The sequence below is a fragment of the Paroedura picta genome, chromosome 4, assembly GCF_049243985.1.
Source record: "Paroedura picta isolate Pp20150507F chromosome 4, Ppicta_v3.0, whole genome shotgun sequence".
NCBI lineage: Eukaryota > Metazoa > Chordata > Lepidosauria > Squamata > Gekkonidae > Paroedura > Paroedura picta.
The window spans coordinates 94,725,221-94,747,768 of NC_135372.1; the positions used below are offsets into that span (position 1 = coordinate 94,725,221).

At 44.2% G+C, this 22,548-nt stretch overlaps 1 protein-coding gene across 1 annotated transcript; it reads right to left on the reverse strand.

The window, feature by feature from the left end:
- Window positions 1–270: 270 nt before the first annotated feature.
- KCTD20 (potassium channel tetramerization domain containing 20) lies at window positions 271–21,702 on the reverse strand. Its single transcript, XM_077334353.1, has 8 exons — window positions 21,484–21,702; window positions 16,467–16,658; window positions 14,851–15,025; window positions 8,531–8,633; window positions 7,783–7,903; window positions 5,668–5,865; window positions 4,544–4,654; window positions 271–2,611 (listed from the first exon to the last, which is right to left on the reverse strand). The coding sequence occupies exons 2-8, from the start codon at window positions 16,621–16,623 to the stop codon at window positions 2,325–2,327; spliced, it is 1,152 nt and encodes a 383-aa protein (XP_077190468.1). The 5' UTR covers window positions 16,624–16,658; window positions 21,484–21,702; the 3' UTR covers window positions 271–2,324.
- Window positions 21,703–22,548: the final 846 nt, after the last annotated feature.

Consider the following 22,548-nt stretch of genomic DNA (forward strand, 5'->3'; position numbering starts at 1 on the left):
GCTTAGCAGGCAGTGTAGGTGGTAATTGGGGGAAGGCTAAGAAGCATAGCAGTGTGCCAGTCCTCTGTTGAAAGGGCAACAGAAAGCCTCCTAAGCCTGAGAATTAAGGGAGCAATATCATGTCTCTTTCTACACCAGGCCATATTAATGTGCAGATCAACAGGATGCTGGTGGTAGTCTGGCTTCCAGCAGTGCATGTAGGTTGCCCAAGACAGACCTATTTCTGCCTCACAATTCAAGGAAATATGAAATTAGTCTTCTCAGACATGATGAGGTTGCCAAAGGGAAAATTTTATGAAGTAGAAAAACACTAGATCAAAAGCACAATTTCTTAATGGAACAAAAAAATTAATAAAGAGTATGTAGTAGGATATAAATAACTTGTGCAGAAACTATATATAAAGTTTGATCTTCTAAACACTGAATACTGAACTAAGTATAAAATAAGAAACACATTTTCTTTGCACCTGAATGGAAGGTAATGGAAGAGGAAGAAAAGCTGTAGTGCTTTCACACCTGGATGGAAATGTTTACACCGAACTCTCAGGTGGAGTTTGCTTTATAACAAAACCTTCCTACAAATAATTTTGGTTAACTAAATCATCCTGTTTTGAGAAACCAGTATGATCAGTCTCTCGTGAATTTTTCTAATCAACAGCTATTAACCGTGATAGCTAACAGGAGCATCCATGGTTGCAGGCACCATGCCTCTTAAGTACCTTTGGCTGTGAAACTCCACAGGGAAGGATGATGGCTGCTTGCCATGCTTGTGACATCTGGTGGGTAGGGCACTGAAGAAAACAGCTGCTTTAATCTCCCAGTCATCTGCAAACACTAACTGCATGGCTTTATTCAAAATGGGTACTTGCTAAATATTTAGGTTGCCATATAGTTGTAGGTCAAGCTGTTGAGTTTAAGCCTTTGTTCTTGGAATCCTTTGTTAAGCGCTGTTTTACATTGTGGGCTTGTTGGGCCCATAGTAGTGTTCACCATGGCAGATGTAAAGTATGAAGGGCAAAAGGTGCGTGCCTGAAACTCCAATGAGCATGTTTAAAAGCAAGGTTTAAAACCCAGTTTTAGAATGGTGTATATTAGCAGTCAGCAATCTAAAGCCAACATGAGTGATTGAACCTCCATCACAGCAATTTACTGTAAGACAATATTCTTTAGTATTTTTTAACTTATTAAAAATGATATTTTTGCAACTTGGAGAATTATCACCAATGTTTAGGGAAAACATTTGCTATGCTGATCTTCATGGATTACTTATGGGACGGGGGGGGGGGGGGTATAAGAAATATCCCTGTACATCTGAATGCTAATAGCTATAAAGACCTCCACATCTTTCCCCTAGGATTAAGAATTCAGTTCTGGACTAAAAGCAAGTACCAAGTTACCCCAAAGCCAGCAGAATTCAGAAATCCCTATAGCCTTCATAAGAGAGGGAAAATTACTAGCACACTATGCAAAGACTAACAGTTCAGAGTTTGCATGATGACACATCAAGCACTTTCCAGTTCTCAGAACCAGTGTTTAACATATACCCAGATTTGTTATTTTAGGTAATAGGGTAACAAGCCTAATTTTACCCTATGATGAAGACATAGACATGGAGTCTTTGGCTTCATGGAAGGTACTAGGTCTTTGGAATGCAGTACTGTAGTTAAAAAGATTATTGTACAGAAGTTCCCACCATGGCTTGGTACGCAAATCGTCTTCTCCAGAGGATGTGGATGGTGGGTGCACACCAGGTCTGTACCTGTAACTAGAATTCAACTTTATTTAATTTTCGTTGGAGATTAAAAAGCAGCACTTGAAGTTGGCACAAGAGCTACCGAAAAAAATTGAAAAACACACAGCTCCTGCTATTGCTTGTGTGCCCTTTATATTGCCTGGATGGAAACCACAAGTTGTTTTTTCTGCAAGCAACTTATAATTGTGCTACTGAGAGTCCCTTTTGTTTCAGTGCTTGGCCTTGTAACTGAATGATGCCCCTGATGTAATCACCATACAATGAATATTAACAGAGAACTGCTGCATATGCATGTACACTTGATGTCTTCCAGTGTAATGAATGGGGATATTTACTTCCAATCCTTGACAAAGTTAGATGCAAACTTGGAAGCCTTCAGCTTTGGATTTAAGAACAGCAGCGCTTTCACTTTGAGGGAAGGCTGCATTTAATAAGCACAGCAACTGAGTATAAAAGAGCTTGTAAGAGATCCTGTTATAGGAAGACTGATGTCAGGCTCCACTCAGCAGTATAGCTCAAATTGAGCAGATCACCAAATCTATTTGTGAAAACTCTGTACTGTTCTTCCACTTTAATCTGGTAGATCACTAGGATCCATTTGAGGAAGCGGTGCCTTTAATCTGTCAAGTTCATCCACTTGGGGAGGGTAAGGCATAACCTCCTGGTCTTCTGCTACATCTTCATCAACCATAAGGTTTGTTAGAGATTTGCTTCTAACACACTGGAAGTCGACATGACGACTCTTTCCTTCTTCCTTTTCCCAAGACATCTGAATGAATGGACGTTGTACATAATTATATATCACTTCTGAGCGCCCTCCAGGCCTCCGCTTCACTTTCTCTTTGCATGTTGGGTAACCTGAAACAATAATTTTATGAGATTATCCTCTCAGTCCACATTGGTTCAAGTAGGTAGCTCTAACACTTTATAAAGTAACAAACTGCACAATCCAGATTACAGCTATGGGTCACAATAGAAAAGAGATGAATTTTATCTGGCCATTCCATGAAGAAATCAATGTCAATGCAAAAAGTCAAAGGCTACAAACACCTGAAGCTTTCTTCTATTGAATCAGACCCCTGGTCCATTCAGGTCAATGCTGTTTACTCAGACTGGCTGCAGATCTCCAAGATTTCAGGCAGGGGTCTTTCACAACACCTACTAACTGGTCCTTTAACTAGAGATGCTGGGGTTTAACCTGGGACCTTGTGCATGCTAAGCAGATGCTCCCTGAGACAAATAATATAGGGCAGAAGGATATTTTAAAGTTCTTCTCAACCACAGTTCCTGGGATGTTCTTTTATTGTAGGAAAAAGAGAAAAAGTCACATCTCAGGAAAGCACATGCTTTCTGCTCAACTGGATTTTTTCATACCAAATTAATCATGGGAGTAGACTGCATTCTGAAAGTTATAGCTAAGGTGTGCCTCCAGAGGCAAAGTGCTCAGACAGAACACCACAAAAACCAGTGTTGGGGTTAAGACCAACTCCAGTTTCTTCTAGGGCTTGTGCATTCCCCTCTCCTCAAATGAAGCCTTACGAATCTAGGAAGTCTCTCTAACCTCAGTTTATTTTAATCTTTGCTTTTGAGTTCCCTTCTTTTCTTTGTATAGGTTTTCAAAAACAAGGAGTAAGCTATGGTCAGATTTGGACACCACAGCAAACCATGGTTACATTGAAGACTTCTCAGACCAGTTTTAATTCTACATGTAAATGAAGCAAGTTCAAGAATAATCCAATCCTGTCCTAATCATAACAAGCTGAAGACAAATCAGGTCTGGTGGCTGCTGCTGATCTCAGAGGAAGAGGCACGTGCTAAAAGCAGCAACCTGAGATTGAGTACAACCTGCTGTAGATCCTTCAAGAGCCATGTCAGAAGACACAGGCAACATAACACATAAAGACCAGCATATGTGTTGTGGCATATATGCTACAAGGTATCCAACAAGAGCATCCAACAAGACTCTTTGTGATGCTGGCTGCAGCAGTTACCCCTCTGGAATTTGTCACCATGCCTAAGGGATACTCATGAAATCAGATCAAGTGTTGAGGAACTGGTGCAGTACCAGAATGTAAGAAAACAGGGCAAAGAGCCAAGTAAGTTTGGTCTGAATTCCCTGTGGCCACACAGCAGCTGCAGGGAATGCTATTTTTAAAGCTTACGGGAACCTGATTCAACTTAGGGTTGCAATATGGGCGAGGGAGCGCCTGCATCCTCCTACAAACCATTCTTATTATTGAAACAGCCCTGGTAAGGAGCTGCAATCCAAAGTTATGCAAGTAATGCCCAACTAGGGCCGTTTTAGCTTGGGAAAATAAGGGATGGCAGGAGTGCCTTCTCCCTACCCCCACCCTCACCTAAGCAGCTGTTCCAAGCCAAACTGGGAAACCCAGACCAAACTTGTTATAAAATGTATTAGAGTCTGGCACAAGTAAATGGTGGTTTCAATAAAACTTGTTACTGGTCCCTTTAAAAAGGTACTATAAAGGTAAAGGTATCCCCTGTGCAAGCACCGAGTCATGTCTGACCCTTGGGGTGATGCCCTCCAGCGTTTTCATGGCAGACTCAATACGGGGTGGTTTGCCAGTGCCTTCCCCAGTCATTACCGTTTACCCCCCAGCAAGCTGGGTACTCATTTTACCGACCTCGGAAGGATGGAAGACTGAGTCAACCTTGAGCCTGCTGCTGGGATTAAACTCCCAACCTCATGGGCAGAGTTTTCAGACAACATTTCTGCTGCCTTACCACTGTGTGCCACAAGAGTCTCATGCTAAAATTTACTGTATTTACCTTCAATGCCAATTCGAATATTTTTCAGGCCTCGTTCTTTCAAGACTGTTTTTGCAACATCCCGATTTTCTATGTACTTGAAGAATCGGTAGAGCTTTGAACTATACAAGACTTGGGGAAGAAGGAAGGCATAATTAAAGTTGGCATAAAATACATTGTTGTTAATATTAACAATAGAGGAACAGTTTAGATGTAAGACATGTAGATCTGACTGAGCCAGGAATGAATGCAGTTGGGCAAAAGCACTCCGAACCACCACAGGCACCTCCGAGCTGCAAATCTGGCTTTTCAGTGCCCAATATAACTGCTGTAGTATCAGGGTCACATGCTCCCAGTAGCTGAACCCAACCAACCCTGTTCATGACAGGAAAGATCTTGCCTAACACACAGAACCTCAGAATTAAGCTGCAGCTTGTTCACCCTCATCCAGCCCATTGCTGACTCCAAGCAATGGCTCAAAATTTCAACAGCATCTTTGGAATTAGTTGGAAAGTTAAAGTAAACCAGGATATCATTGATGTTTGCCCATACCACCTGCTGGCCTCTCCCAGCAGTTTAACATAGATGCTAATTATCACAGTAAATAAGACTGAACTCTGTAGAACTCCAAAGGCCACCAACCATGAAGCAGAGCAGAAATCCCCCAAGAGTATCTTTTGAGACGCACCCTGCAGATGAGACTCAAGCCAATGTAACATAGTATCCCTTGGTCCCAGCACTGAACTACAGCTCAGTAGGATATTGGAGGTCCCTTCCAACTCTATGATTCCCTATGCAAAGGGAGTCCATCTGAAGAAATCAGAGATTACTTCTGAAGCATCTTCAAAAAGTGGATGTACAGAAATGCCCTTTGGGTGACACCACACTACTCTTGGTTTTGGGACTGAGCCCCCATACTCACACACTTCAATAAATTTCTCAGTTGGTAAAAGGACAGGAAACAAGAACAAGATTCATTGCTCTCAAGCGTTCCCCATCCCTGGGATGGCTCTTCCAGGCATCCACTACTTAAATTGGTTATGCAGAGATTAGTGGTAGCTAATTGATAGGACTTTTATGAACACAACATATGAATACCAGGTTTCTTTGGAACAAGTTTACAAAAGTGCTGTGTACCAACTTACTTTGTGAGTATTCTTCTCCCATGGGAGGCGGGTAGTCTTCATCCCAATCCACTACGTCGTCATCAGTTAAAACCACAATGTGACACTCGCGTTCTCCATTCTTGGCACTGTTCACCATTATAGGCAAAATCAGCTCTTCCAGGTAACTATCAAACTGCTTGTGAGCACCGTCATTAGACAGCTCATGCAATAAAGCACCTAACAAGAAACCAAACATACATAAATCTTTTGGAAGAGACAGTGAAAGACCTCACACTAACATTCTAGAATACCATCCTTGTCTAGGATATATTCTTGAACTTTATGAAATATATATATAATATAATATAATATAAATATATATATTTGCATATATGTATATGTGTGTGTGTGTGTGTGTGTGTATGTGTGTATGCAAATTTTCCAATATGGTCAGGCATCTCTTTCTTTTCTCTGTTTTTGTTGATTTATTTCCTGTATTTTGATGTTTTCATAAAAAGGATCCAATTCCATATGTTGGCCAGCAAGAGCTACCACCCTAACACCCAGAGATGGTAGGCTCATAAGGAGGGATAATGTGAGAAGAGCCAAAGGCCCTGCTAGCTCAGCACTCTGTTCACACAGTGACCAGCCACCTGCCTCTAGGAATCCCACAAGCAGAACAGAAGATCTCAACAGCACCTTCTTGCCCACCCTCCCCAACAATTGATATAAGGAGGCATATTGCCTCTGACACTGAAGGAAGAAGATTGCCCTGACCCTCATTTCCCTTCTAAACTGCTAGCCATCACCATATTCCAGGTTCCAATATCATGACACTTTCCACAAACGGTTCTACATAAACAGGGAATTTATAAAAAAGGGGATTTAAAAAAGCAATTATGAAATCACAACACCAGCAGGGGGTTGGGGGCTACTCAGTGTATTGCAATGAGTGCAACAGATATGAGTATCTGCCAACTAGAAAGAAGTCAGGGTGTGTGCTTGGTGCCAGGAGCCCCTGGTTCTCAGGGAATAAATTCAAACCTTCAAGGGCAAAGTGGCAGATCTGGAAAAGCAGAGGCAGTCTGTTAGGCACATGGATAATTCTTGGGGACTTGTTAGATGTTTCCCTCTCTGGGCATGGCAGTTCCTGGAGTAGTGAGCCACAGATAGCTGCACACTATCCAAGTTGGGCATGCACACTTCCTCACATGGACTTTTCCTGCCTAGCCATAGGACCTCCTCCTCTGGAGCTTCAGACAACTCTGCTTGAGCCATTTTGTCACTGCTTCCAGGCAGCTGGTTAATGATTTGGGGGGAAAGTTAGGGCAGTCATCCATCAGGAGGAAGAGCTGGCTGTCATCTGCATATTGATGACATCCCAGCCTGAATCTCTGTACCAGTTCGACAAGAGGGCACATGAAGATATTAAATAGGATTGGAAAGACAAACACCCCTTGTGGGACTCCACATAAGAATTATCAGCGGTTTGATGATCTCTCTCCTATTGCTACTCTCTGTCCACGACCCTGGAGGAAGGAGATCAGCCATTGAAAGACTGTCCATTGTATTCTGCCGTTGGTGAGGTAGAAGTGTATGGTCAACTATGTTGAATGCTGCTGAGAGATCTAGTAGCTCCAACCCGCCTTGGTCCAGCTGGCAATGGAGGTTGCCCATCAGGGCAATTAGCACTGTCTCTACCCCATGGCAAGGCCGGAAACCTGACTATGATGGGTCTAGGACTGAAGCTTCTTCCAGAAATGACAAAATTTGTTAAGTGACAGCCCTTTCCACCATTTCCCCCAGAAACACTAAGTGTGAGACAGTTCAATAGTTGTCTGGCTGAAATGTTTTTTTAGGAGCAGGTGTATCATTGTAGTCCCTCCAAGAACTCTCCCATAAAGCATGGACACGACTCCTTTAAACTTCACAGCACTTAAATCTTTTTTTAATTAATTCTACATTTTAAGAACATTATGAGAATGCAAAATACAATCTGAATGTGTCTTAAGTATAAAGACAATTCTACCATTTCTAATAAATGTAAATACATCTCAGGATTTCTTCTCTCACGTTTTCATCTGGCTTGATTTTATTACAATAAATAGCAAATAACTGCCAAATTTTAACACAGGATATACAAAACACACTTACTCAGATCTTGACACTTGATTGTGTTGAAGTCAAAGTTGATACAAAGATAATCACATGTGTCTCTGAGATCAGGTACAGAAATCCCATCAGGACAGTGAATGACTCCAGTTTTATAATAATCCTGAAAGGACAAATATGATGAAGCTGGTCCTGGTGGATTCTTAATTAACATCTGTTTTTTCTTGCAGACGTTCAGATTGGCATACAAGCAGCCTCTAAGGAGTCTGCCATCCAAACTGGGGAGCTGCTTAAGTTTTAGCAATGTTCACTACTTTTATATGCCTTCAGATTATTGCATTTAATTTTTAAAGCCTGGCATTTTAAAATATATATTTAATAGTATATGAATATATAACAGAAATAGTGGATACATTACAATAGATATTAAAAGTGAATACTCCTCTTCAATTGTTCCTCTAGTCTAATTCAATTTACAAACCTGCTTGTTAATGTAATACAAATAAAAATGACAGTAAAATGCCTGGCATTTTTTTGTTAGCTTCAATTTTACTGTAGCTAGGAAAGAAACAGATTTTTTTCAGAAAGGAAAGGAGGAAAAACTTTGAGTTACTCATACACTGACATATAAATGATGACCAACCATAATTTAGAGATAGAAAATAGGAAGAAGAAAACACCCAAGATGTGCCATCAGAGCATAAAATACTTATTGAGAGACTGAATACTTCTCTGAAGCTGAAGGCAGAAAAGAAAGGACTTCATAAAGAAGATGGACAATTCTCCTCACCAGCACTGTCCGGAACACAGTGGAGCCAATTCCTTCTGCAATTTCATATTCGCCCTTCTCATTTGGACGAGTGAAGTTATATTCTCGTCCCGGTCCAAACATTCTGAAAGGTAGCAAGGAAGGTGTAAACTTATTGCCATGCTAGCTCTCAAACACCAGGCCGTATTCTAAAGTAAGCAGATCATGCTGAGCTCACTGTAGGAAAGAATCATCCAAATGTGGACATCTCGGTACTTGAGACTGCAGGAGTTGCAGAACCCTTTAGATGGCCATAACACCAGGACATGTGTTATTTAATCCAGCTGCCTGGTATCTCTTATGTCGTATTCTCTATACACATTTCCTTTTCCTTCTTTTAAGTTGCTACTAGTGATGAACGTACCGTATAGGTAGGCTGCAGATAGCTAACGTTAGACACTCTTTGGAGATAAGGGTTTTTTACATTAACACAGCAACTTTTTACTGGGGCAAGGACTAAGTGGTAAAACACAATGAGTGCAATCCAATTTCATCAACAAGTAGATTGTAGTTCAATCTCAACAGTTTAGTAAAATCCCCTGTTGCCCTTTCTGCTGCTGTCATACCTGACTGGCCATGCCCACACCAGCCAGTCCATTAACACTGTGCTTGCTGAGCTACACCTCACACGCAGCCCAACTCTGCTGAACTTAGGGGCCTGAGGGAGCATGTGCTGTTGAGCCATTCAATGGAAAGGGGGAGGGAGCTAATGCTAAGGGTTTGGAATGGCAAGATGGATGATGTGTGAGAATCAGGTTGCCACCAAACTCTTATAAAACAAATTAAGGACTACGGGGGTTAAAAAGAAGAGCAGGTGGGATTCCAAGACCAGCATTATCACTTTCTAGAGAAAAACAATAAAATCAGAGTCCAGTAGCACCTTTAAGTCCGACAAAGATTTATTCAGGGCGTGAACTTTCGAGTGCAAGCACTCTTCGTCAGACCTTGCACTTGAAAGCTCACACCCTGAATAAATCTTTGTTGGTCTTAAAGGTGCTACTGGACTCTGATTTTATTGTGCTACTTCAGACCAACATGGCTACCCATTTGTATCTATCCCTAGAGAAAGACAGCTAAGGATAAAAGGTTGTAAGTGAAGGGGAGCTTGGGTGAGCATGGTTTCAGAAAAGCCTCTTTAAATTTCCGCACACATACCACCAACCCTATCGCTTTATAGGAACTCAAGCATACTAAGTCATATTACTCTGGTGTGGAGTCTGAAAGCCTAGGTGCCCCTTTCACACTTGAAGTTTAACATTCAGGTTGAGCCTCTCTCTTGCTCTTTATGCAGACTCTGGTTAATGCATTTATTTAGAATTATTATGTGTATATTTGTACTTTCCATTTCAATTAAATATTGAGGGCGGCTTACGGAAAAGAATGTTCCCACCCCACAGAAGCAAAATTAATGCAAAACTGAGTCAGCTGAATATTCTGACCAGTATAGATATAACTAAGAAAAAAGCCATGCGATGTGTGAATATGGTCCCAAGCTCCTCTTCTTCAAGATATTCATTACTCTCTCAAGTGGTTTGCACTCTCAGTCTGTGGGATGTTCTCCAGGCAGACACAGATGTAAATGGTAAAACAATAAAATAAGATTTATTGAAGAAAATAACAAAAAGACACACAAATAGCTAACACACCTATAAGCAGTCGTATAGCGCAGGGGTAGTCCACCTGTGGTCCTCCAGATGTCCATGGACTACAATTCCCATGAGCCCCTGCCAGCATTTACTAGAAGGGGCTCATGGAAATTGTAGTCCATGGACATCTGGAGGACCACAGGTGCACTACCCCTGGTATAGAGAAAAAGAAGGAGGGTGGAAGGCTTGTATAATTACCTGTCGTGGAATGCAGGGTCAGAGGAAAGAGCATGAACCAACATGGGAGGTCTCCAAAGGCCCCGGGTTGGAAGACACTCAGAGTGGCTGTGTGAAGCCACAGTTTTTATGGGGTTTTGGGAAGGAGGTGATGTGACAAGGCTCAGGTGAGCATGTCCTGGAAGTTTCCAGGGTCCCAGGAGGTTGGGAGAATGCCTGGCTAAGTGGGGGGATGGCCATAGATGGGCTTGGACAATGGCTCTGAGGAAGAAAGCAACTGGGCCTGGCTAGTAGAAACCTGGGAGGAAATTTTCTCTGGCAGTGAGGCCAAGTGTGAAATCTTTACAAGACAAAGGCAAACAGAGGAAGCCAGTCCACTCCCTTAAAAATACAATGGGGTGGGGGGTTTAGGATATGAGCTTGAGCCCAGAGGCACCTGGGTCAGGCAGAGGCTGTCATTCCAAACCTAAGGCAGAGAGCAAGATTTCTAAGGTGGAGTCTGGCCTGGCTCGGCTCACCTTAGCAGTGTCGTCTTGGCTTTAGCTTAGGCCTAGACTATTGTGGGGTGCCATTGGTTATAGAAGACAGTGTGCCTGTCAGTGAGGCAGGGGGCCCCGCCACACGTAACAATCCCCCCCTCTGGAGTGAATTTTATGTTCCATTTATTCGCTCCAGACCAATGTATACTGCATTAGTGGTGGCAAGGACTGAAACTCAGATTAGAAATTCAAAGAGAAAATTGGGCCATCTTCTGTTGCTACAAAAACTGAAGCCAAATCAAAAGCAAAACACATTTAGGAGGGGTTTGGGTGACTTAAGCAAAGCTGTGAAGTTGCCGTTCCTCTTTACCACAATCACTCAAAACTAAATGTAACATACATAAAAAATGAACTAGCTAAGGGTGAGGTCTCCACCACATGAATCAGTGAAACAAGAAACTGACATGTTGCAAACAACAAACAAAAGATAGATGCCCTGAATCTAAGCTAACTTCCTATGTGAGCAGTGAACTGCTGGCAATGACTGATGAATATTTTAGAATGCGAGCACTAGGTAACCCTAAAAATGCTGGCAATGAATATCAAGCAATTACTATGTAGCAGGCAGAAAGCAGACAGTAACTAAAAGGTACACAATGAACTAAGCAATGGTTTCTAATAAGCAATGCAATAAGAATTATGGCAGAAAGCAAAGAGGAACTAAAGAGCCTCTTAATGCAGGTGAAGGAGGAGAGTGCAAAAGTTGGCTTGAAACTCAACATCAAGAAAACAAAGATCATGGCATCCGGCCCTCTCAATTCCTGGCAAATAGATGGGAAAGAAATGGAGATAGTGACAGATTTTATTTTCCTGGGCTCCAAGATCACTGCAGATGGGGACTGCAGCAAAGAAATTAAAAGGTGCTTGCTCCTCGAGAGGAAAGCTATAGCAAATCTAGAGAGCATCCTAAAAAGCAGAGACATCACCCTGCCAACAAAAGTGCGTCTAGTCAAGGCTATGGTCTTCCCAGTTGCAATGTATGGCTGTGAAAGTTCGACCAAACCGGTCAGTCCTAGAGGAGATCAGCACTGACTGCTCCTTAGAAGGTCAGATCCTGAAGATAGAACTCAAATACTTTGGCCACCTCATGAGAAGGAAGGACTCCCTGGAGAAGAGCCTAATGCTGGGAGCGATTGAGGGCAAAAGAAGAAGGCGACGACAGAGAATGAGGTGGCTGTATGGAGACACTGAAGCAGTCGGTACGAACTTAAATGGACTCCAGGGAATGGTAGAGGACAGGAAGGCCTGGCAGATCATTGTCCATGTGGTTGCGATGGGTCGGACATGACTTTGAACCTAACAACAAAACATATATTTTTGTTGCTGTTGTAAAACATTGCTGGGTGATATTTGCAAACACACAGAAGGGTAAAGGAGGTTCCTCCATGGGGGTGAAAAAGAAGCTTGGTCAAAGGATCCTTTTTATGAGTGAAAGCCACTGGCAAGTGGTTGTGGAAACAAGCCAATAGCTGGAGATGTGTGCAGGTCCGGGGTCAGCATGCAAGTTGATCTTTCTTCCCCCCCTCCCCCTTGTGACTGAAATGGCAGGTGAAGAAGCGGTGAAGGCACTAATCCAGGATGTCAGAGGGTGCCCGGGATAGGAAACAACACGTAGCCGAAAGAGCAGACAGGTTGGGCAGTGAGGCTTCATACAACAAGAGCTGAGGTAAACAGCAAGCATCAGAAGTTCACCAGCAGGTGGGCTGGGGCAGAAAGCGAGGAGCAGCAAGTCACGATCACAGGACACATCCACAGGAAACGCTGGCAGAGGATCGCTGTTATCTTGGCCAGGTCAGGTCTGTAGATTGGCGAGCAGGATACAGGTGAAGAGCGCACAGGCAGGACCATCAGGAACTGGCCTGGCAATTTGAGGTTTGCAATGCACAAGCCTGGAGCCTCACTAGGGCCCATTCTGCACGGCTGCCGAAACAGCGACTTTGGGTCACATGGAAAACGCGGAGGGGGAAGACGCGAAGCAAACCGGTTATGGATGGGACGGGGCGCGGTGGTGGCAAAACCCGGAGCAGCGGGTGTCGAGGCGTCGATGCGGAGCCAAGAGGAAGCGAGGCGTCCGGGGGCTGCTGGCTTCTCTGGGGACGTGGGGGGCGGACCCAGTGCCCCTCGCGAGAGTCTGTCCCGGACGCCACGGGGCGTGGTAGGAAGGGGCGGGAACTGGGCATGGCTGGTCACTTGTGACCATGCTACGGAGCTGGCGGGAGCGGCGCGACGGGGCCCGGTGGCAATGCAGGGCAGTGGAGCTGTTCTTGCTCCACTGCCAGTCCCTGGCCCACGCGCGCCGGCTCATGACCAGCCAGCTGGTCAATTGCCACTACATTTTTCGTGGGGCCTCCACGTATTTGGAGGTCGCCGGATACTCCCAGACGCCCCGGCAGTGCCGGGAGAAGTTTGAGAGGCTGCGGGCAGCCTTTTTCGAAGCGCTCCGGGCCATTGCCGCTGAGACTCCAGGGCCGCCTCCTCCCCATGCGGACTTGCTGGACCTCATGTGGGCAGAGACCGGAGCGCCCACATGGATGTTGCGTCGGCAGGAGGGTGTGTATGGCGGCAACAGTCGGCTGCGCAAACCCAGGCCACTTGCTTGGCCGTTCTGCGGCGCCTTGCCGTCATGGCCCTCTAGGGACCGCTGGTACAGCCGACGCCCTCACCGGGTCCCTTTCTTGCCCCCTTGCAGGGGATGCCTCAACGGACTCCAGTGCTGCCGGACCCTCCTCGCCGCCCACGTGAGCTGCTGTCGTGGACCTACCGCCTCCCTTAAGCTGGACTTTGGGGGGGTTCGGGTGTCGCCGCGTTCCCGTCCCCTTAGTTGCCTCCCGGTTCGCCCCTCCCCTTGTTTGCTGCCCCGTTCCATCTGCCCCCTAGGTCGTCCCCTTTCTTACTGTTTCCCCCTCTCGTATTGTGTTTGTTGTTCTTCCTTGTTTGTACTGTTTTTTACTATTTGCACTTTTTTACACTGTTTTAATATTTTATAAAGTTTGTCTGTTTTCACACACCCCCTCACCTCTGCTGTCGTTTGTGGTTGGTGGAGGGTTCGGGGATTGGTGGGTGGTCGCTGCGGTGGCCTCTGTGCCGTCCCTCATAGGGACATGCTGCCCCCCTGTTCCCCGCCGGTGCTCAGCACCCCGTTGCCTCCGGGGCTCCCCTGCTTCCCCTCCCCTTTGGGATCTCCGGTCGCCTTTCTGTCCCCGTTCCCTTTGGTGCCCTCCCGCCTGCCGTGGCGTTCCACCAGCCGCTTCGATTTTGCCTCTGCCGCTGAACCCGGAACTCCCTGATTATGCACATGGCGCCTTCGGTGCCGTGTCTGATTGGGCCCTGGTTGTCAAGGAAGCTGCGGTTTCTCCCGCATTCCGCTAACGCGGCTTTTTCAGCGGCGTGCATCGAATCTGCAGCCAGTTGCCGCCGGCACCGTGTGTTATCGGTGATTTTAGTTGCCGCCATTCCACCCCGAATGCCCGCTAAAACCCCCGTGCATAATGGGTCTAGGGCAGGCTTGGCAGACGTGGGTTGCAAGAATATTTGAATGGCCCAGAGCATCAACAGCACAGTGGAGCTGAAGAGCTCAAGGGGGGGACACCCAATTGAAAGAGAAGACAAAGAAGGACGAAGCTCAAACAAAGTTCAATGGAGAAGTGTGCGCAACTTCAAAGAATGATGCTGCAAAGTCTGTTGAGGCTGGCCTCAAGTGAGCACACAGCTTGATGGATGTGCAGACAATGAACTCAAATGAACGACTGGGGCAGAAGGGTGTTCCCCATACGTGCTGCTCTGAAATTATAGATGACTACCTCCCCAAATTAGAAATTTGTTTTGTCTGTCTATCTATCCATCTCTTGTTAGTAAAATCTGTTATCTTAGTATCAGCTGCTGCAATCTATTTCCCTTTGAGAAGGATTCTGTTGGTTTAAAAGGTAATGAAACTACTTACCTTCCCAACATAGTATCAGGATGAACTGTGAATATCTGAGGATTTACTACAAATCTAGTGCCATCTACAACCAGAGTCACTTTCTCTTGTGCCTGGACTTGTCCACTGTTGTTCAGGCTGGTACAACTGTTTCCATGCTCTTGTGTGGAGTAGTAGTCTACACTTCTTTTACCTCCTGCAGGGGAGAAAATATTTTTGGCATCATAAAGAACATTAGAACACTGCAGACTTTTTTTGGGGGTGGGGGTGGGGGAGTGAACTGCATTTCTGAACACTACTGTTTAACACAACAGACCAAGCAACAGTTGAATAACTGGCATGGTTAATTAAATAAGAAAATAGAGAATAATAATTACATATCTAACAGCATGAGGCAAATATGACATACTGTAAATTAGCTTGCATGTAACGACAACAGGTTGTGTTGGTGGCTATTGGTACAACTGGCTTAAAAAGGGGAGTTGATGGATTCATGGAACATTAGTCATTATGGCTACAAGCCATCAACAGACCTAAGGAAACTTCCACATCCAGAGGCAGAAAACTTCAGAAGATCAGCATTAAGAAATAATATCAGGGGAAGGCCTTGGTCTATGTGTCCTTCCAGGACAACTGGCTGCCCACCATCTAAAAGAGTACGTTAGTCTAGCAGGGCAATTCGAAGAACGTGAAATTGGGGCAGAAGCCCCACTAAACAGACCATAGGATTTTGAGTAGAACTACTTAGGATTGCTCTCTAAATGGACTAGTGACTTGATCCAGCAAGGTTCTTCTTCTGTTCTTAGGTTTATACAAGGTTATCTAAAGTGATATCATTCAGATGACACTTGTGTGCTTCCACTTTGTCAGCCTTTTGCAATTGGAAAATACAATAAAAACAATGCATCAATAGCATCTGTTGCTTTGCAAACTTGGTAGAATTTATAATTTGGAAAGAAACTGCTCATTCTGTAATTTCCTTCATATGTGATGGACATATATCCTGGCTCAAAGATTCTGGAGAATGGTTTCAAGCACTGTCATTAGGGTTTGTTGCAGATGGTCTCTACTTCCCAAGTTTTTCATTGCAAACCCAAGAATACTGTCCTTGCAGTTAGCCCCAAAGAATAGAGCTGTGTCAGATTCTACTTAGACTCATGTAGGATTGCACTATTAGTTGCTTGCTTATGCTATAATGATTGTAAGGAAAATATAATTATTCCAACTGCATCAAAATTATTATTTGCAAGCTTTTGGAAATGAAAGGCATTTTCACATAGCAATGAAGATTTATACAAATTGGTCAAGCTCATGACTAAGAGTTTACTGATGCATCAAAATTAAATTAAATCTGGAAATATGTGATTCAGAAAATGGAAACAAGTACAATAGAAGTGTGATAATTATATCATTACTTTAATGATGCTATTCTTTATGCCTTGATTTTCATTACTTAATATTTTGCCACCCATCCTGCATGAGCTATTTCCTGCAGGATTTCAGGTCACCAGGCAAGCAAGTAATAGCCAAACCATTCCGTACTATGGCAGCAGGAATAACCACAGGCTGCATCATTGTGACTCAAGTGCATATATAGTACTGGCCTACTCATAAGGCCAGTACCTTCTTATTCTTACCATTATTTCTGCAAAGAGTGGAAAAATTACTGGTTTGACTGCCCTGTTTCAAGTTATTCTCTCCTGGATCATGGGTTGTAGTAGGTACGTTTTCTGCGTGCTGACATGATTCCTGATTGTTCATCCTCTCCATTCCACTTGCACGATTAGCGCTCATTTGGGGTATTTGTTCCAGGTGGGTCGTGTGTTGAACTGCAGCAGAAGAGCAAGATTCAAGTCCAGTACCACCTTAAAGACCAACTAAATCTCCAGGACATAAGCTTTTAAGTTTCAAAGTCCACTTCATCAGAGTGTTTGTAACTCTAAGCGACTGCCCATTTGCAGAAAGGTTCCATAAAGAGACCAACAGAGGGTTCACATCCGAAACAAATCCCTCAGTCCAGTCAAGCCCAAGCACTGGCCCACATCACAGGTCAATGAAATATATATGTATTTATTGCACTGAGTAACCTTTGAGCAGAAGGGCTGTATTTCAGCTAGGCACCTAGGTGTTTGATAGTGTCTGCAAATTGTGTATTAGAAGAAGAGTTGGTTCTTATATGCTGCTTTTCTCTACCCAAAGGAGGCTCAAAGCGGCTTACACGCCTTCCCTTTCTTCTCCCCACAACAGACACCCTGTGGGGTAGGTGAGGCTGAGAGAGCCCTGATATCACTGCTCAGTCAGAACAGTTTAATCAGTGCCGTGGCGAGCCCAAGGTCACCCAGCTGGCTGCATGTGGGGGAGTGCAGAATCGAACCCAGCATGCCAGATTAGAAGTCCGCACTCCTAACCACTACACCAAACTGAACCATTGATAATTTCCCACACACACAAACAAAACAAAACAAAACTGGATACATGTAATAGTTTACTGGCCAGGATTATGGAAGTGAACAAAAATTATTCTTTACCTTTTTTCACTCAGCAAAACACAGTATAACTTTGCAGCTATGCTGTGAACTAAGAAGACCCTTGTTCAATTCTTGCCTGTAACATAGTTTTATGCAAGCAACAAGCTCTTAATCTTTGTTTGCAATATGGACAACACATTCATGTTGTTCCTAGAGGTAGCGAGAAGCAGTATTTCAGGGAATATTTTGGGCTGCTGATGGAAATCTTTTCTGTCAGCAGAGAGTAATCATGGGATTCTACTGTGTCCAAGGAACATCTGCATATACTATAATATATTCAGGTTCTTGCAGTACTCTTCCAAGTACTTCCCTCACCTGGAGTATTGGAAATTGTTTCCTCAAGAATTTATACACAGTGATAGTCACACAATACGTGTACATGTGTGTACACAGTTTTTTTTCAAGCCCAGCCTGAGAAACAAGTAATCAGTATCACCATGCCTGAAAGATCATGAAGGAATGAGTAATGCACAAATGTTGACTAACCTTGTCTGTCCTCAAATGTCCCCATCTGTCTTTCTCAAAGTTGTATTCAACCTTCTCTTCTGGCATTTTCTGATTTTAGTAAATCTGGCAACAGTTCTCATCTGACAGCTGTTAACTCCCATCTCCACATTACTAACATAACAGCAGCCTCTACTTTTCCTGATGAGGTTAGATCCAGCTCTGCATTTTTGCAGGCACAAGGACCTCTGCCCACAGAGCATGACTTTCTCAGCTCTCCCATCCCATGGCAATCTAAAATACCCCCAGAAATACTGTCCTGGTGCCCTGGCTTGCATAAACAATGTGCAGGATCCATACCCTGCTATCTGCAAGCACATTTTTTGCACGGCTTTGATGCAGTAGCAGCTATCCTAAACTTAAGGAGACAGTATCTAGGATAATTCTATTATTGGATGAAATACCCAACTGCAGACATAATACTCAAGAGCACAGTTCACTTACTTGCATTTGAGGAGCGGCCTGGTTTCTACAGCTTAACATTATAGTGTCAGCAATTTTTTTCTTTAGCAAAGTGAGATTCACTATGGGCGGTCTGCAATAGCTCTTCTATCTTACTTTTCCCAGCATTACACTCACTTTCTTCATCTGATATCAGCAGCATTTTAGTCAGAATCACTAGCCATGCTTCTGAGCTATTCTTGGCCAGTGACTACTTAGCAATCCATGGTGTGGGGTGATTGCATTCAGTAAGCACAAGAATTTGCCCCTTTGTGAAAGGGGTCTGTGGAGCCTGTGAAAATCTCCTGATGGAGACAAGGTCACTGAAGGTGTAAGAGTGCACATATCAACCCAGTTTGTATAACAATCTCCTTTTGCGATGTGGTCTGATATAGTTAAAGAACAAAACATTTGCCTGCATCAGTGAGATATTTTGTTAGATTTCTTTATATATTTCTTATATTTTTATCCCACCACTCTCCAGGGACTTGTGGCAGGTTACACAAAGCAAAAACAAACCCCAATAAAATAATCACATCCCTCGTGCTAAAATTCATAAAACCCCATAAATCCCCTAAAATGGTAGCATAATCCCCAAATCTTCCTCAATTCACAATCAAGCATACAAGATATGCAGAATGTAATAGCGCTGGCCAAAGGAGGAGGGCCCCCCGTTGACCCTGGAAACCCAACCTCAACCAAAGACCTGGCGGAAGAGCTCCATTTTGCAGGCCCTGTGGAACTTAGAAGCTCTGTCAGGTTCCTCAGCTCTTTCAGGAGCTCATTCCATATCTTACTTCCAGAGTTTGAGCAAATGCGAGGCTCTCTGGATCTTGACTCCCCTGTATCACACCAACTGGAAACCTGGAGCCCCCTTAGAGTTCCTGGTATCTGATTCTAGGGGCCATCATCTGTTATATACTGCTACTTTTTATGCTCAAAAATACAGGAAAAGGGCAGTTTACCCCCCCCCCCAATATATTTTTAAAAAGAGAGCCTGCTTGGTGTAGCAGTTAAGAGCAGTGGCTTTTATTCCCTGCTCCTGCACATGAAGCCAGCTGCGTGACCTTGAACTCACCACAACACTGATAAAGCTGTTCTGACTGATCAGTAATATCATAGGGCAGGGATAATCAACCTGTGGTCCTCCAGATGTCCATGGACTACAATTCCCATGAGCCCCTGCCAGCAAATGCTGGCAGCGGCTCATGGGAATTGTAGTCCATGGACATCTGGAGGACCACAGTTTGACTACCCCTGCTCTAGGGTGTCTGCTGTGGGGAGATGGAAGGGAAGGCGATTCTAAAGTTTGGTGTAGTGGTTAGGAGTCGGACTTCTAATCTGGCATGCTGGGTTCAACTCTGCACTCCCCCACATGCAACCAGCTGGGTGACCTTGGGCTCGCCACGGCACTGATAAAACTGTTCTGACCGAGCAGTGATATCAGCCTCACCTACCTCACAGGGTGCCTGTTGTGGGGAGAGGAAAGGGAAGGTGACTGTAAGCTGCTTTAAGCCTCCTTCGGGTAGGGAAAAGCGGCATATAAGAACCAACTCTTCTTCTTCTTCTTCTAAAACGCTTTGAGACCGTCAAGTGGGTTGCCGTGTTGGCCTGAAGTAGTACAACAAAAATTGAGTCCAATTGCACATTTAAGACCAACAAAGATTTATTCAAACTGTGAACTTTCGTGTTCAGGCACACTTCCTCTGACAAAAAGGAACAAGAATCATGCCAGTACAGATATATAGAAAAGGTAAATTAGTGGCAAATTAGTAAACTGTTTTATAATATCCAAATTATGCCCTATTATGCCATATGATTCAACTCTTATATCCACATACCTTCCAACCCCCTCTTCATTTAATTTTATTGTATTTGGGACAATGTGACTGTAATGTGATTTTAGTGATATGTAATGTAGTTTTGAATTTAACTCTCTAGTCTCAGGACAAGATAACTGGCCAGCACAGCTTACCACTCGCAGGGATGCTTCCACGCTTGGGAGGAGACGGATGGGACAAGCAACTAGTCCCTTTTAATTATTTATTTTCACAACTGGGAAAGTGTCTGCCATTAATTACTAACATGGGACAGTTTTATTTCTCCAATATTTTTGTGAACTATAACTGAACTCAAAAGGACTGATAAGCTGTTTTAGCTAAGAATTGTTATATGGCATCATATGGCTTAATTTGGATATTATGACACAGTTTACTAATTTGCCACAATTTGCTTTTGCCTTCTATCTCCACAGGTATGATGGTTGTTCATTTAGTCTGAGGAAGAGTGCATGCACATGAAAGCTCACGTCTTAAATGTGCTATTGGACTTTTGTTGTAATGGTACCTGTCAAGGATACCTGCAGACAGCAACTTCCTGTGGAATTAAATCAGCACTTCAGACTCCAAATGGACTCATAAGCAATTGCCTGCCTAATAGAGAATAAGTCCAGCAAGGAGGATCCATTAGGGAAAATTTGAACGAGGTTTTTAGAAGCAAAGCCCGCAAGTGTCGTCCTCATGGTTGGGCACACAAAGCGCAGCAGACCCGAGTCCACAAATCAATCCCAGCACTGCTGACCACCTTGTTTGTTTTGTTTCGGCCGCAGAAAAGCCTTGATCCGAGATACAAAAGACGGGAATGGCCGCTGTATAGCGCGGAAGAATTCTGTGAGCAGTTTTATGGTTTGTAACCAGACAGACCCACATTCGCTCCCCATAATCGCTTAACAAAGGATTTAAGCAGCGTCCGTAGCCCGGCGCTGGTTTCCCGGCCGCCTCGCGCCGCTCGGGGCAAAGCTCTTCGGAGGCCTCCAGTAAACACGGAGGGAGACTTCCAGCACGAATCCGTGCACGACGCTTGTCGCCCAAAGCAAGGGGAGCGCCTCCTCTGCAGCTGAGGCCACGGCACTTCCCCGGCTCTTCCTCAGCGTCCTAATATTTGCGCCTTTACCCGGAGACGTCCCCCCACCCGTCTCCATTACATAATCTGCACGTCAAGGGCCACGAACCCCGCGGAGTTTGTGCAAAGCTGGCTTTCCGTCCTAGGCCTTCATCACACGTACCCCGGAAAACTTGGAACCGCCAGGAAGACCGCTCCGATCGATCCCGAACCCTATTTTCGGAACAAACTTCTCCTACGACGATTCGTTTGGAGAGCCAATTAAATATACCACACTCACCTGCGTTCAATGCGTAAATGGTCCCCGTCGATGGAAGCACACAAAACTCCTAAGCTCTGCCATTAAAAAGAAGGGGAGCAAACCCGAAGAGCAGAGTAGCCCAGACTTAAAATTGTTTGCGCTGCAGAGCTCAAACTCTCCGCCCCCGATCTTAAAACCCGCGAGTGAGTCATGTAAATACTTCAAATTAAGAGTCCCTGCCCAGCATATACAGAAGAAACAGTAGTGCCTATACTCAGAGCTAAGATGAAGAAACAATATCAGTTCACAATATCTACTTTGCACTCCTGCCCCAGAGCATCGGGTTACGCGGTTAACCCTTTCCTGACTCAACATGGTCAATTTTTAAATGCACTAGGTAACAACACCGCCTTACGAAACTGGAACCAATGCCAATACATTAGATTTTCGATTTTCTGTTAAAGGAACACCTACAGGATTGGACTCGTGCAAGAATATCAGAACCAAAAGCTATGTAATATCTTTCAGTAGGACCAACCAAAATATCACTAAGCAGTTGGCAAGCATCCAAGTTCGCCAGAATTCTTCATAAGGCCAGGTGTTCAGTACCAAAACAAAAAAGAAGGGGGTATGGGGAGCAAAGTTGTTTTAGAGCATGGTGGAAATGAATGTTCTGTATCCTGTCCTTTTAATGGGAGTACAGCCAGACTAAATTGGATTAGGTAGAACTGGGTGGAAAACAGGTTTGCATGTTGCAACAGACTGCTGCAACAAAGGATGAGAGCCAATGGCCCCATAAGCAATCTCCCATCCAAATATCAATCAACAGACGAATATTGTGGGCAGCTGATAGGATTTGGGTTGTAGTACCAGCCAATCAGTCTAAAAATAGAACTACAGCAAACTGTTAACATGACACATTAAACCATGCAAAATTCCTAGTAGGATCCTAGTTTCAGTGAGCTCTACAGACTACAATTCCCATGAGGCACTGCCAGCACATGCTGCCCCCACAGGTAGTGCATGGACATCTGGAGAGCCACAGTTTGGCCACCCCTGCACAATAGTATAGAACACAGTTGATAATATAACATATCCAACTAA

Excerpts from the sequence above, each read along its gene's own strand:
- KCTD20 (XM_077334353.1), bottom strand. The coding sequence starts at position 16,623 with ATGAGCGCTAATCGTGCAAGTGGAATGGAGAGGATGAACAATCAGGAA. Across the intron at positions 4,655-5,667 it reads GGGAGAAGAATACTCACAAA|TCTTGTATAGTTCAAAGCTC; the intron begins GTAAGTTGGTAC and ends TTCTTCCCCAAG. Across the intron at positions 2,612-4,543 it reads TATTCGAATTGGCATTGAAG|GTTACCCAACATGCAAAGAG; the intron begins GTAAATACAGTA and ends TTATTGTTTCAG.